The sequence below is a fragment of the Lepus europaeus genome, chromosome 3, assembly GCF_033115175.1.
Source record: "Lepus europaeus isolate LE1 chromosome 3, mLepTim1.pri, whole genome shotgun sequence".
Taxonomy (NCBI): Eukaryota; Metazoa; Chordata; class Mammalia; order Lagomorpha; family Leporidae; genus Lepus; species Lepus europaeus.
In genome coordinates, this window is record NC_084829.1 from 114,623,189 (window position 1) to 114,635,589 (window position 12,401).

General features: G+C 38.2%; 1 protein-coding gene across 3 annotated transcripts in view; it reads left to right on the forward strand.

Annotated features, from left to right (window-relative positions):
• Positions 1-12,401, forward strand: part of DSE (dermatan sulfate epimerase) — a 76,407-nt gene that overhangs the window by 31,270 nt on the left and 32,736 nt on the right. For 2 of the 3 annotated variants that reach the window (XM_062186650.1, XM_062186651.1), the window contains exon 2: positions 1,391-1,859. In XM_062186650.1, coding sequence (XP_062042634.1) covers positions 1,444-1,859 — 416 coding nt within the window. In that variant the 5' untranslated portion in view covers positions 1,391-1,443. Of the gene's footprint in view, positions 1-1,390; positions 1,860-12,401 lie in introns of those variants that run through there. The other variant, XM_062186652.1, reaches the window with a different exon arrangement.

Genomic DNA, 12,401 nt, shown 5'->3' on the forward strand with positions numbered 1-12,401 from the left:
CTAAGTCTCATTTGGAAAATAAGGTAGCATCTGCAAAAGATGCCATATTGACTTCTCTGTTGGAAACACAAGTTGAGTATGTGGATTGATATTCAGTCTGTGTAAAATTCTTAGTCTTTCTTTTGAAAGTTATGAGGCAGTTTTTCCTTGGAAAAATAGTTTGTGTTCAGCTTGGGAGGTTGATTTTTCACCATCGGCTTCTCCCTTTAATAATTGAAAACCACTGTTCATTATTTACATAAAACTGTCTTTTTCTGGTCTGCTTTCTCTAACCTTTCCCCTCTTAAGAATTTTAAGAATTCCCTGACTTTCCTCTGGGGGATTTTGTGCCTGCTTTATCCCAGATGTGGAACATGGACCAGGCTGAGGTTTCTTTTTTTTTTTTTCTTTTTTCTATGTGTGTGTGTGTGTGTGTGTGTTCTTAACATTTGAAAGACATTCTTTTAACTGGTGCACAAATCTGCCACTGAAGAAAGGGCTTTTAATAAAGTCAAGTAGTTAAGGAAATATGTGAGCTGGGTTTTAAATTTCTTATTGAATGACACCAAAATCCCATATGCAAAATGAAAAAGTAGACAGTAGTTTCAAATAAAAAAGGAGAAATGCACAGATGTTATTTCTGCCCTTTAATTCTGGGATTTTACTTTCTGATTGAAGGCATGTCAGTTTCTAGTGCCAGTGGCCATATGTCTGATCTCGTCGGCATACTTGCTGATGTGAGCCCAGGGAATGGACAGGATTGGCAGATGTTTACCCTGCCTTTATCTGCTGTTTCCACTGTCTTCTCCCACAAGGAGGATAGTTAGCCTTATTCATAATATTTTGTTTATTGACGTTCTCATAGATATCTTGCTCCTAACCTCTGGTTCAGAATGGAAAATGTAGGAAGAAGGGAGAAATTAGGGTGAAGGAAGTTGATTTAAGAAGTACATGGTTTTCTGTTTTTTTTTTTTTTTTTTTTTCTTAATGTCTACCAAGATTCCCAGACGACAATTCACCACCAGCTTTTGGTTATTGTGGTTTATATGTTAATGTCTAAAAAAATTATAAAACCTAAACTTCTTGCATAATATGTAAGACAAATACCAAGGAGATTTTTTTTCTTCCCTACTTGAACAAATATTATGCTGTTTGCCTGTATCCAGCGTTCTGTTTTCCTTGATGAATACAATTCCAATGAATTTAGTTCTACAAAATCAGAACTTACTAGATTTTAAATTTCTTTCTAGTTTAAATTTTTGTAGTGTTTTCAAAATCTAAATATGTAAGCTTTTTTTTTTTTTCAATATTTAGTCCTTTTTCTGGAGAGTGAGGTCCTGCTTGTCATATGTTTTCACTTACATCATGTTCCCTTGGCTGACATGTGCTTTTATTCTTTTATCTCATGTAGGATCTTTCGAAGATGGTTTGGCTGCCTTGGAGATTTGGAGATCTGATGCCACGATGAGGACTCACACACGGGGGGCTCCCAGTGTGTTTTTCATATATTTGCTTGGCTTTGTGTCAGCCTACATCACCGACGAGAACCCAGAAGTCATGATTCCTTTCACGAATGCCAACTATGACAGCCACCCAATGCTGTATTTCTCCAGGGCAGAGGTGGCAGAGCTCCAGCTGAGGGCTGCCAGCTCCCACGAGCACATTGCAGCCCGAATCATAGAAGCCGTGCACACCATGCTGTCCAGTCCATTGGAGTACCTACCTCCCTGGGATCCCAAGGACTACAGTGCCCGCTGGAATGAAATTTATGGAAACAACTTGGGTGCCTTGGCAATGTTCTGTGTGCTGTATCCTGAGAACATCGAAGCCCGAGACATGGCCAAAGACTACATGGAGAGGATGGCAGCGCAGCCTAGTTGGTAGATTTTTGTCTTTTTCTTCTTACTGTATTAAATGTGCATTAGCTCTGCAATTTCAATAAATGAATCCATGTTCAGATGAAATTCCAGAGGCTAGATTTTTATCTACACTTTCATGTGATGGAGGTGTTACTCATTATTTGTGTTGCCAGTGGCTGATGAATGACCCATAGTTTGAAAATACCTAGTAACTTCCCTGTTTAGTTAGAAGGGAAATGCTTAGATGAAGCCTAGCCAAAGAAAAAGTAATTTGCTGAATTGAATAAACAGCATTATCATCCTGATTGCTAAGAATTCTTTCCCCTTATTGAACATTATCATAACCTGTAAGGTTTTGATTGACCCTTCTAAGCAGTTAAAGCTTTTTGTTAGCAAGAGATTTGAGCCAATTAAGATTTATTTGCATTTTATAACAATAAGGAGCTAAAAGTCAATGTGGTGGAATAGACTGTCCAATAACCAGAAGAACCCAGACCTATGTAATTGTGTGAGGAATTCTAAGTATGCAGTAATTTACTTTCAGAAGTTTATGGTTTAAGAACAAACTTTGTCTTTTCACTCTTTATTACCTTAATTTTATTTTGTTTAGAATTAATATTTCTGTCTACTTCCAAAAAGACATGAGGTGAATTTATTTCAGTAAAGATCCGGCCAATATTTTTACTTAAACTGTGTTTTAATATGCATTCATGTTCAATTGCACTAGAAAAATGTACAAATAATATGAAATACTCTTAAAATTGTGTAAGCTGACACTTCTCATAGGTCTGGAGAAAGCTCATTTTAAATGCTTAGAAAAATTGCATGCATTTAATGCTGTGATGAATTGCATCTTTTATGTCACAGAGGTGAAGGATGTTTGCAAGCTTCCCGATACATTTCTGGAATTTCTTCATGAAATACTGTGGAAGCACTGGCATTAAATCCATATTAGAATTCATTGTTTAGACTTACTGTTAAGAATATAAAGTCATTTTAAAACTTAGAATATTTTAAATTATAAAAAAAACCTTTTATTTGGCTTATTTATTTATTTTTTAAGATTTAGTGGCCGGTGCTGTGGTGCAGCAGGTTAAAGCCCTGGTGGCCTGCAGTGCTGGCATCCCATATGAGCACTGGTTCCATTCCTGGCTGCTCCACTTCCAATCCAGCTCCCTGCTAATGTGCCTGGAAAAGAAAGCAGTGGAAGATGGCCCAAATCTTTGGGACCCTGCACACATGTGGGAGACATGGAAGAAGCTCCTGGCTCCTGGCTTCGGATAGGCTAGCTCTGGTCATTGCAACCATTTTGGGAGTGAACCAGCAGAAGGAAGAGCGCCTCTCCTTTTCTGTCTCTTACCTCTCTGTGTAACTCTGAAAGTCAGAGTTACAGAGAGAGAAGGAGAGACAGAAATAGATCCTCCATCCTTCTGGTTCGCTCCCCAGGTGATTGCAAGGGTCTGGGCCAGGCACCAGGAGCCAGTGGCTTCTTGTGCATCTCCTATTTGGGCAGGAGGGGCCCAAGCACTTGGGTCATCCTCCACTGGTTTCCCAGGCCATCAGCAGGGAACTGGATTGGAAATAGAGCAGCAGGGACAGGAACCAGCATCCATATGGACTGCCAGCATCACAGGCGGTAACTTTACCTATTATGCCACAATGCCAGTCCCTATTTGATTTATTTTAAAGCTTAGCTATAAATATTGTATTTAGTAGTTTCTGACTTTGACTCATATGGAATGATCTTATTCTGTTCCTGACACCAAGAAAGCAAGTAAGAGATGTGAGAAAACTTATCTGATATTTGAACTACATGATTATTATCAGATATTACAACTCACTTGACATGCAATTAGTTAAAATGGCACTGATACTTACATTATTTAAAAAAAAAACAAACCTTGTCCTTTTTAAGGGTACATTCTCTTTTAAAGTCTTTGTTTTAGATAATTAAGTGATTTTGCCAAATTAAGATATTGATGAAAATGTTCCAGAGAGATAATTTCTATAAAAACCCACCTATTTCATCTCACAAAAGAGTAACTGACTTTGAAGTACCATTTTTTAAAGATTTATTTATTTATTTTTGAAAGAGTTACAGAGAGAAAGGGAGAGATACACACAGAGTAAGATCTTCCATCCACTGATTCGCTCACCAGATGGTTGCAATAGCTGGGGCTGGGCCAGGGTCAGGGCCAGGGCCAAAGCCAGAAGCTTTATTTGGGTCTCCCACTTAGGTGGTAGGGGACCAAACACTTGGAGCATCTTCTGTTGCTTTTTCCCAGGCCATTAACAGGGAGCTGGATCAGAATTGGAGTAACACCTATACTGGATGTTGCCATTGCAAGAGGCAGCTTTACCCGCTCTACCACAACACTTGCCTGAGGAGGTTTTATTTTACTTTGCTTTTCCTGCTTTTTCTTTTCTTTTCTTTTCTTTTTTTTTTTTTTTTTTGCTTTTCTTTTCCTTTCTTGTCTTTCTTTTTTTTTTAAGCACAAATACAGTATCATTAAGAGGATTGTACAAGACTAGTGAATTTTATAATATACAACATTCAGGTTTATAAATATGAATGAATGAGTACTGTCATTAAAGAGGATTAGACTCCTATGATAAAAAAAGAAAAAAAACTTAAAATTTTTGATTTTCATATAGTTTCTGTAAGTTCAGATATACTGATCTTTGGAGATATCTAAAAATTTACTAAAGGATTAGTACTTCCTTTATGGCAATATTGGTGAAAGTAGATGTAACTCCATTCCATTCAGTAACTCAAAAACCAGTCTGTGATTCAGTAGAGCTGAATAACTGAAAGTTAGAAATTGAGAATTTACCTTTATGTCCTATTTCTTGTTCCAGAAGTGATCTTGAAATATAAAGTAAAGCTGTTTGAACATTTTGTCTTTGCAGGTACTTTTTTCATGCTATGCTTTTTAATATGGAAAATTTACTTTTTAAACTTGACTGTATTCAACCCCTAAGCTCTTAAAATTTCACTTAGATTTCTGTTTGAACATAATTGACTCAATTTTTCTTTCTGAAATCAAATATACGCAAACAATGTCCTAAGACTATGACAACACTCAAAATACACTTCTTTGTACATAGTGAGGATTTATAATTTAATTGAGCAATTTAAGCAGAGATAATCAAACTAGAAAAAGACATTCTACTATATTGTTTCTTATTCAACCGGATTTTAAGTTATCAAAAACAATTATGTTCAACTTGCTCTCAAATCTAGAGCATCTGTTTAACTCATAAAAGTTTCCTTTTGGCTTTGTTCCATTAAAACTTTCAGCAATGCTCCCCTGGGCCCTTTCTTTATGAATACAAGAGTCATACCAGTGAACGAGGCTTAGAGGAAAGCAACAGTGATGTATCTTTGTCTGGTAAATAAAAGTATATATGAGGTTTACACGCATACGGATTTACTGTTGGGGCTCATTTCACTTGAGTATTTAGTAAATAAAGAGCTTAAAGTTCACATCTCTAGGTTCTCTGAAAAATCTTTGGACTTTGTGAAACAAAAGTTAAATGGAAGCTTTGAGTATCTAACCGTACCCATCTAGGATACTACAAAGTAGAAAGGAAATCTGGGTAGATTGATGATGATGGCAGTGATTAAAAAGTAACAGCAAGCATGGTAATTGTATGTGTCTCTGGGCACCACAGAAAAATGAAACCGATCTGTGTGCTATTATCTGCCTTTGCAGAGGTGCCCACATCCTCTTGCAGAAGCTCTCTCCTTTGTTCTTTTCCCTTCTGCTAATGTTCCCACACTGTTAACCAGAGTAAAGTAATAGAGAAATGTGTGCCTGCTTCTAAAAGTCAACTTTTAAACACATTATTTTAATCTAATATATTGATAAATTATTTTCATTGTTTGAAATGTAAGCCCTTTTCCCCCCTAAAGATCTTGTCCACATGAGAGTTAGGATTTCAGTTATAGGTAGCCATGTCTTATGTAGAAACTTGACTAGAACTTTACATACAGTCAGTTTTAGGAAACTTAGTGAACTAAGACCATAAATCCAGGGCTGGTAACAATTGAAAATGCAGTGTATTGCACTTAAAGCGAATTAATTGTTTCATATAATATCACCTAGTCACTACAGTAGGCTCTGTGTAAGCCAGTTGGCACATTGGCCTATCCTCACAGATAAATGGATACTTTCTGCATTTACCACCTACACAGTTAAAAAAAAAGTTGGATTCCAAATAACTAAGAATTCTCCATCAATTATTTTTCTTCAAAAGCTTTAATTTCAAGACAGGGAAAAAAAACAGTGCTTAGTAGAGATTTTAAAGGCATTTTTTCAAAAATCAGTTTTTATGATGAATTTGGGGAGTTGGCACATATTCTGTTTTCCTACAATTTTCAAATATGTATATAAATGATGTGTCTTCAGAAATTTTACTGAAAATGTACATTATATTTTAATTGTACTTTCCACAATTTTTTGAAGTATCTTCATATTTTATATACTTACTTGTGCTTATTTCTACTATATTTTCTCTGAAAAAGATTAAAGAAACATAAAATATAAGATTCAAGTTAGAAATAGCTGCCAACAACAAAAGAGGGGAAAAATGGCTGGGATGTTGACTGAATGGATAAGTTGATTGCTAAAATGTGTCTTACACACTGTACACACCGTGAATGGGCCGCAAGTGGACTCGAAGTATTTTTTTTTAACAACAGTGGAAGTAGATTTAGTCAATACGGATGTTTAAAAAAAACAGATCAGTTAACTCTGTAGAAATACTACTCTTAGCCCAATGATCAGAAAGAAATTTCTGCTGGATTTTTATGAGTCACTCTCAACATTCTCATAAAGATCCTTGCAGTGCCTGTGGGGTGAGCGACATGGCGCTGTCTCTTATCCCAGGCTCACTGAGAGTGGGGCTGTGCCTGTCATGCTCATGCATGCATCCTCAATGCAGGATTTCCAAGGCAGAGGTCACTAAAACCTGGATGGGGTGTGGAGGATGGGCTTGGAGGAGATGGACTTAGGGTTTGAGGTGGGCTACATTTTGTTCTGCCGAGGACCATTTTGATATTTATAATAGCAATCTCACGTCTTACACAATTATCAGTTTTTAAAATTAGCCTGCTATAGATTTATTGAATTTATTGAATTCCCACCTGCAGTGTCCTTGGCAGGGCCAGACCATATGATTTCATAGGCCATATACTGCCCACAGGCTGGACATTCTCCACCCCTAGTGGACTATGACTCCTTTTTGTTCTAGTCTAGCTTAAACTTTCAGTAAAATTCTGCATATGTAAAAAATTAAAATGACTACAATTCTTTTTTATTATTTTCCATTCATTTATTTGAGAGCCAGAGGGAGAGGACAGAAAGTCACAGAGGGAGGAGAGAGAGAGCTCTCAGCTATTGGTTCACTCCTAAGGTGTCCACAGTGGCCCCCAACAAGACTGGGGCCAAGCCAGGAACTAGAAAACCAAACCAGGTCTCTTCCATTCATTTATTTGAGAGCCAGCTAGAGAAGACAGAGAGTCACAGAGAGAAAGAGAGAGAGAGAGAGAGAGAGCAAGCTCTCAACTACTGGTTCACTCCTCAGATGTCCACAGTAGCCCCCAACAAGACTGGGGCCAAAGCCAGGAACCAGAAAACCAAACTAGGTCTCCCATGTGGATACCAAGAATCCAATTAGTTGAATTACCATCACTGCCTCCCGAGGTCTGCATTAGCAGGAGGCTGGAGTCAAGAGTGGAGCTGGGTATTGACCCAGGACCCTAACATGGGACATGGGTGTTAACTGGTGACTTAACCATCAGGCCAAATGCCCACTCCAGAAATGACTGCATTTTAATCAGGCAGCCTCTTTATATATTGTGTGTCTCAACAAAGTCCATGATAGTTGGGTTGCCATGAACTTGCCATGAAATGCCTTAGTAAGTTCTTACAGGGATCTTCTAGAGCTAAACAAACAGAAGAAAAAGTCAGCTAACTATTGGAAAAGACAGATCCTGAATCACTTAAGAAAGGTGTAATTAAGTTCACCATATTTCACTTAATAATTGTAGAGATGAACACATTCAAAAGAAATTCAAGAAAGGATTGTAGCAGGATTTTTTGGTTCAAGCTCTAGTTAATGGCATAGAGTTATCTAATATGCATTTCTGAGCAACAGGCTATTCAGGACTTTTGTCCTAAATTACAGCCCCGCCCTCCCATGGGTTTAGCATAATGGTCTTTGGGGACACATCTTTGCTGGCATCTTGGCTCTTCTATTTTATTAGCCACGTGTCCTTTGGCTGGTGTCTCAATCTCTGCTAATGCTTTTCTTCATCTGTAAAATGTGCATGATTCTTTCCATGCCAAGTTGTTTCAAGGATTAAATGAGATAATGCATGCAAAGCTCTGCGTATTATGTGCCTGGGCCACAGTTTGAAACGTTTGTTATTACTCTACAGAAATAGGCATGCACCGGCAACGTTATTAAGTTTCTTGATGCACAGTACTCCATTTACCTCTTTTGCCACTCCCGAGTTATATTTTTAAGAAATATTTGTTGTAAATCATCCTTTTTTCCCTCTCTTTGTAGTATTTTTGCTTACTTATCATCAGACAGAAAATAAATCACAGAGGAAAGAAATGACTTCACTCTTGCATCGGAGCCAGTTAGCTACAGGAAATCAGGAGAACTGGTGAAGGAAACAAAGAACGTTGAACTTTTGGTTGGAGATGTGATTGTGTATTTTGTTTCTCACAACAGACTTAGTATTAAATCCTTGCTTGTGGATTGCAAACTTCTGGGTGATGACATCTGAGGGTGTATTTGCAAAATAAAGTAAAATAATACAATAAAGACAGAAAAAAAGGAGAGCTTCTGGCATGTTGAAACGAGCCAGTCAATTTTGTTGCTGCACCAAAATGAAGAGTGTGCCTGATTTTCCCCCACTGGCTGCAGGAGATCTGCTCCAAATGCCGTTCCCTGTGGCTGTTTCTCAGGCTTTTTGCTTTTCTAAATTGTGAGTAAAGGCTGAGAGTCCAAGCTGCGGGGCAGGGGTTGTGGGTGATGTCGCCAAGCCCCCAGAATGCAGAGCCAAATGTCCGTGAGTAAAAAGATCAGATTTTCCTCTCATGACCTTACAGTGGTGAAGGCTAGGAGGCTGCGCCCAGAATGCACCTGGAATCCATTAAAATGGACTCCGGGAAACAAGTGCTGGGCTCTCAGAAAACCCAGCCCCCAGTTCCCTTGGCAATTTCTCATTCATGGTTTTCCTTTCTCTTACCCTTCCCCCTCACTCTTTCTGCCTCTCTTTTTCTCTGTTCTTTTAATTCTATGACCTCAAGAAAGCTGTCTCCTTTTACCCAGTTTCAGATGTTTGGATATAGAAGGATATTTAAATAACTGATGACTACAACGTCTTTTTATAATGACCAAATTCTTTAAAACTTACAGAAACACATGTGTTAAGAACTTGGCCATTGGGAACTCCCTTCTTGAAAGCCATTTAATAAGCAGTTTGTTGCCAACATCAATGGGCAAGAATTGATGTCAGGTGACTTGTGACAGGAGGAAGCACGGAGGAGAAGCTGAGGGAGGGGCAAATTCACCTGAGACGTACAGGACTGCTGAGCATCCCACTTAGGTGAGCTTAACAATTGTGTGTTCACCACACTCTAAATAGGATGCTTGGCTGACCTCAATTCTTAGGGTTCTGCTAACTGAAACTCTAAACTGTTCTCTACCTATTTCAAATGCAAGTGAAGGTGAAGTAGTTATAATAATGTTAACATCTTTCTAACACTAGCTTTAAGATATTTTGTGACAGCTGCAATATGTAATTTAGAAGAAATTTTAAGTTAATTTTCTTTGTCCGAGATATTTGTTTGACTCGAACTTTTTTAAAAAAACTTTTTTCACTTATTTTTTATTTATTTGAAAGGCAGAGAGGAAGAGACAGACAGAGAGATATTCTATTTTCTGGTTCACTACCCAAATACATGCAGCAACTGAGGTTGGGCCAGGCTGAAGCTGAGAGCCAGGAATTCAGTTCAGGTTTCCCATGTGCATAGCAGGGACCCAGGTACCTGAGCCATCACCTGCTGACTCCCTGGTGTGCATCAGAAGGAAGCTGGAATTGGAAGCAGAACTGTAAATTGAACCCAAGCATTCTTATATATGACACAGGGTACAGGTGTCAGAAGTGGCATTGTTTGACTCTTTGTTTTTTAACTTTTATTTAATGAATATAAATTTCCAAAGTACAGCTTATGGGTTACAATGGCTTTCCCCCCCACATAACTTCCCTCCCACCTGCAACCCTCCCCTCTCCCCTTCCATTCACATCAAGATTCATTTTCAATTATCTTTATATACCGAAGATCAATTTAGCATATATTAAGTAAAGCTTTCAACAGTTTGACCCACACAGAAACACAAAGTGAAAAATACTGTTTGAGTACTAGTTATAGCATTAAATCATGATGTACAGCACATTAAGGACAGAGATCCTACATGAGGAGTAAGTGCACAGTGACTCCTGTTGTTGACTTAACAATTTGACACTCTTGTTTATGGCGTCAATAGTCACCCTAGGCTCTTGTCATGAGTTGCCAAGGCTATGGAGGCTTTTTGAGTTCGCCGACTCTGATCATATTTATTTTTATTTTTTTTAACTTTTATTTAGTAAATATAAATTTCCAAAGTACAGTTTATGGATTACAATGGCTTTCCCTCCTCATAATTTCCCTCCCACTTGCACCCCTCCAATCTCCCACTCCCTCTCCCATTCCATTCACATCAAGATGCATTTTCAATTATCTTTATATACAGAAGATCAGTTTAGTATATAGTAAGTAAAGACTTCAACAGTTTGCACCCACACAGAAACACAAAGTGTAAAATACTGTTTCAGTACTAGTTATAGCATTACTTCACAATGGACAACACATTAAGGACAGATCCCACATGAGAAGTAAGTACACAGTGACTCCTGTTGTTGACTTAACAATTTGACACTCTTGTTTATAGCGTCAGTAATCTCCCTAGGCTCTAGTCATGAGTTGCCAAGGCTATGGAAGCCTTTTGAGTTCGCCGACTTCGATCTTATTCCGACAGGATCATAGTCAAAGTGCAAGTTCTCTCCTCCCTTCAGAGAAAGGTACCTCCTTCTTTGATGGCCCTGTTCTTTCCACCTGGGATCTCACTCACAGAGATCTTTCATTTAGGTCTTCTTCTTCTTCTTCTTCTTTTTTTTCCCAGAGTGTCTTGGCTTTCCATTCCTAAAATACTCTCATGGGCTCTTCAGCCAGATCCGAATGCCTTAAGGGCTGATTCTGAGGCCAGAGTGCTATTTAGGACATCTGCCATTCTATGAGTCTGCTGTGTATCCCACTTCCCATGTTGGATCGTTCTCTCCCTTTTTGATTCTATCAGTTAGTATTAGCAGACACTAGTCTTGTTTGTGTGATCCCTTTGGCTCTTAGACCTATCACTATGATCAATTGTGAACTGAAATTGATCACTTGGACTAGTGAGATGGCATTGGTACATGCCACCTTGATGGGATTGAATTGGAATCCCCTGGTATGTTTCTAACTCCACCATTTGGGGCAAGTCCGATTGAGCATGTCCCAAATTGTACATCTCCTCCCTCTCTTATTCCCACTCTTATATTTAACAGGGATCACTTTTCAGTTAAAATTTAAACACCTAAGAATAATTATGTGTTAATTACAGAGTTCAACCAGTAGTACTAGAACAAAAAAAATAATAAAAGGGATAAAGTATTACATTGTACACATTGTTTGACTCTTAAGATTCAGAATTCAGGGTGGGTATTTTGGTTGTTTACCCAGCATCAAAAGAGAGTGCTATACCACAGATTGATAGCCCAGAGAAAGATCAAAACTTGAAATATACTTTCTACCGAATGCAAATGTTTTCACACCATTGTAAAGTGGGAAAATCATTAGATGGAAACAATGTAAGTCAGGGGCCATCTATATTCTATTTCATTTGTGCTTCGTAATCCTGTTTCAATTTTGAAGTTGGCTTTATCTGTTGGATAAGATAACTATTCAGTTCTCAAACCACTTAAGAAGTAGAGTCTTTCTGGCACTGAGTTCTTGCTATGCTATATAGAGTATAACAATTGGGGAGTAATATGGTGTGAGTTTGCTCTAGGTCTCAGATAAAGCTGTTTAATTTGTTTTACATTAGGTATCCTCAGAATAGCTTTTTAACTTCTTCATCTCCTTCTGTCCTGCCCAACAAGGGAACACATCTTAGCCAAGGTAAACACAGTCTCATCCACCTTTCCTTTTTCTCCCTAGTGTCAACATGCTGTTTTGGGACAGTGGGAGAGACATAGTCAGGGGCCAGATCATTGCTTGTCCCACATAAACCTGTGGTTTAGAAAGATCTGTATGTAGAATGGCCTGGAAGAGATGAATCAGGAAAAGAAAAACTGGTTATCATATTATTCTAGGAGGGAAATAGAGACCACGATTAAGACGGACGGAGAGAAGAGGGAATAATTTGATACATTTAAGACGGAAAATCTACAGATATTGGTTGGCT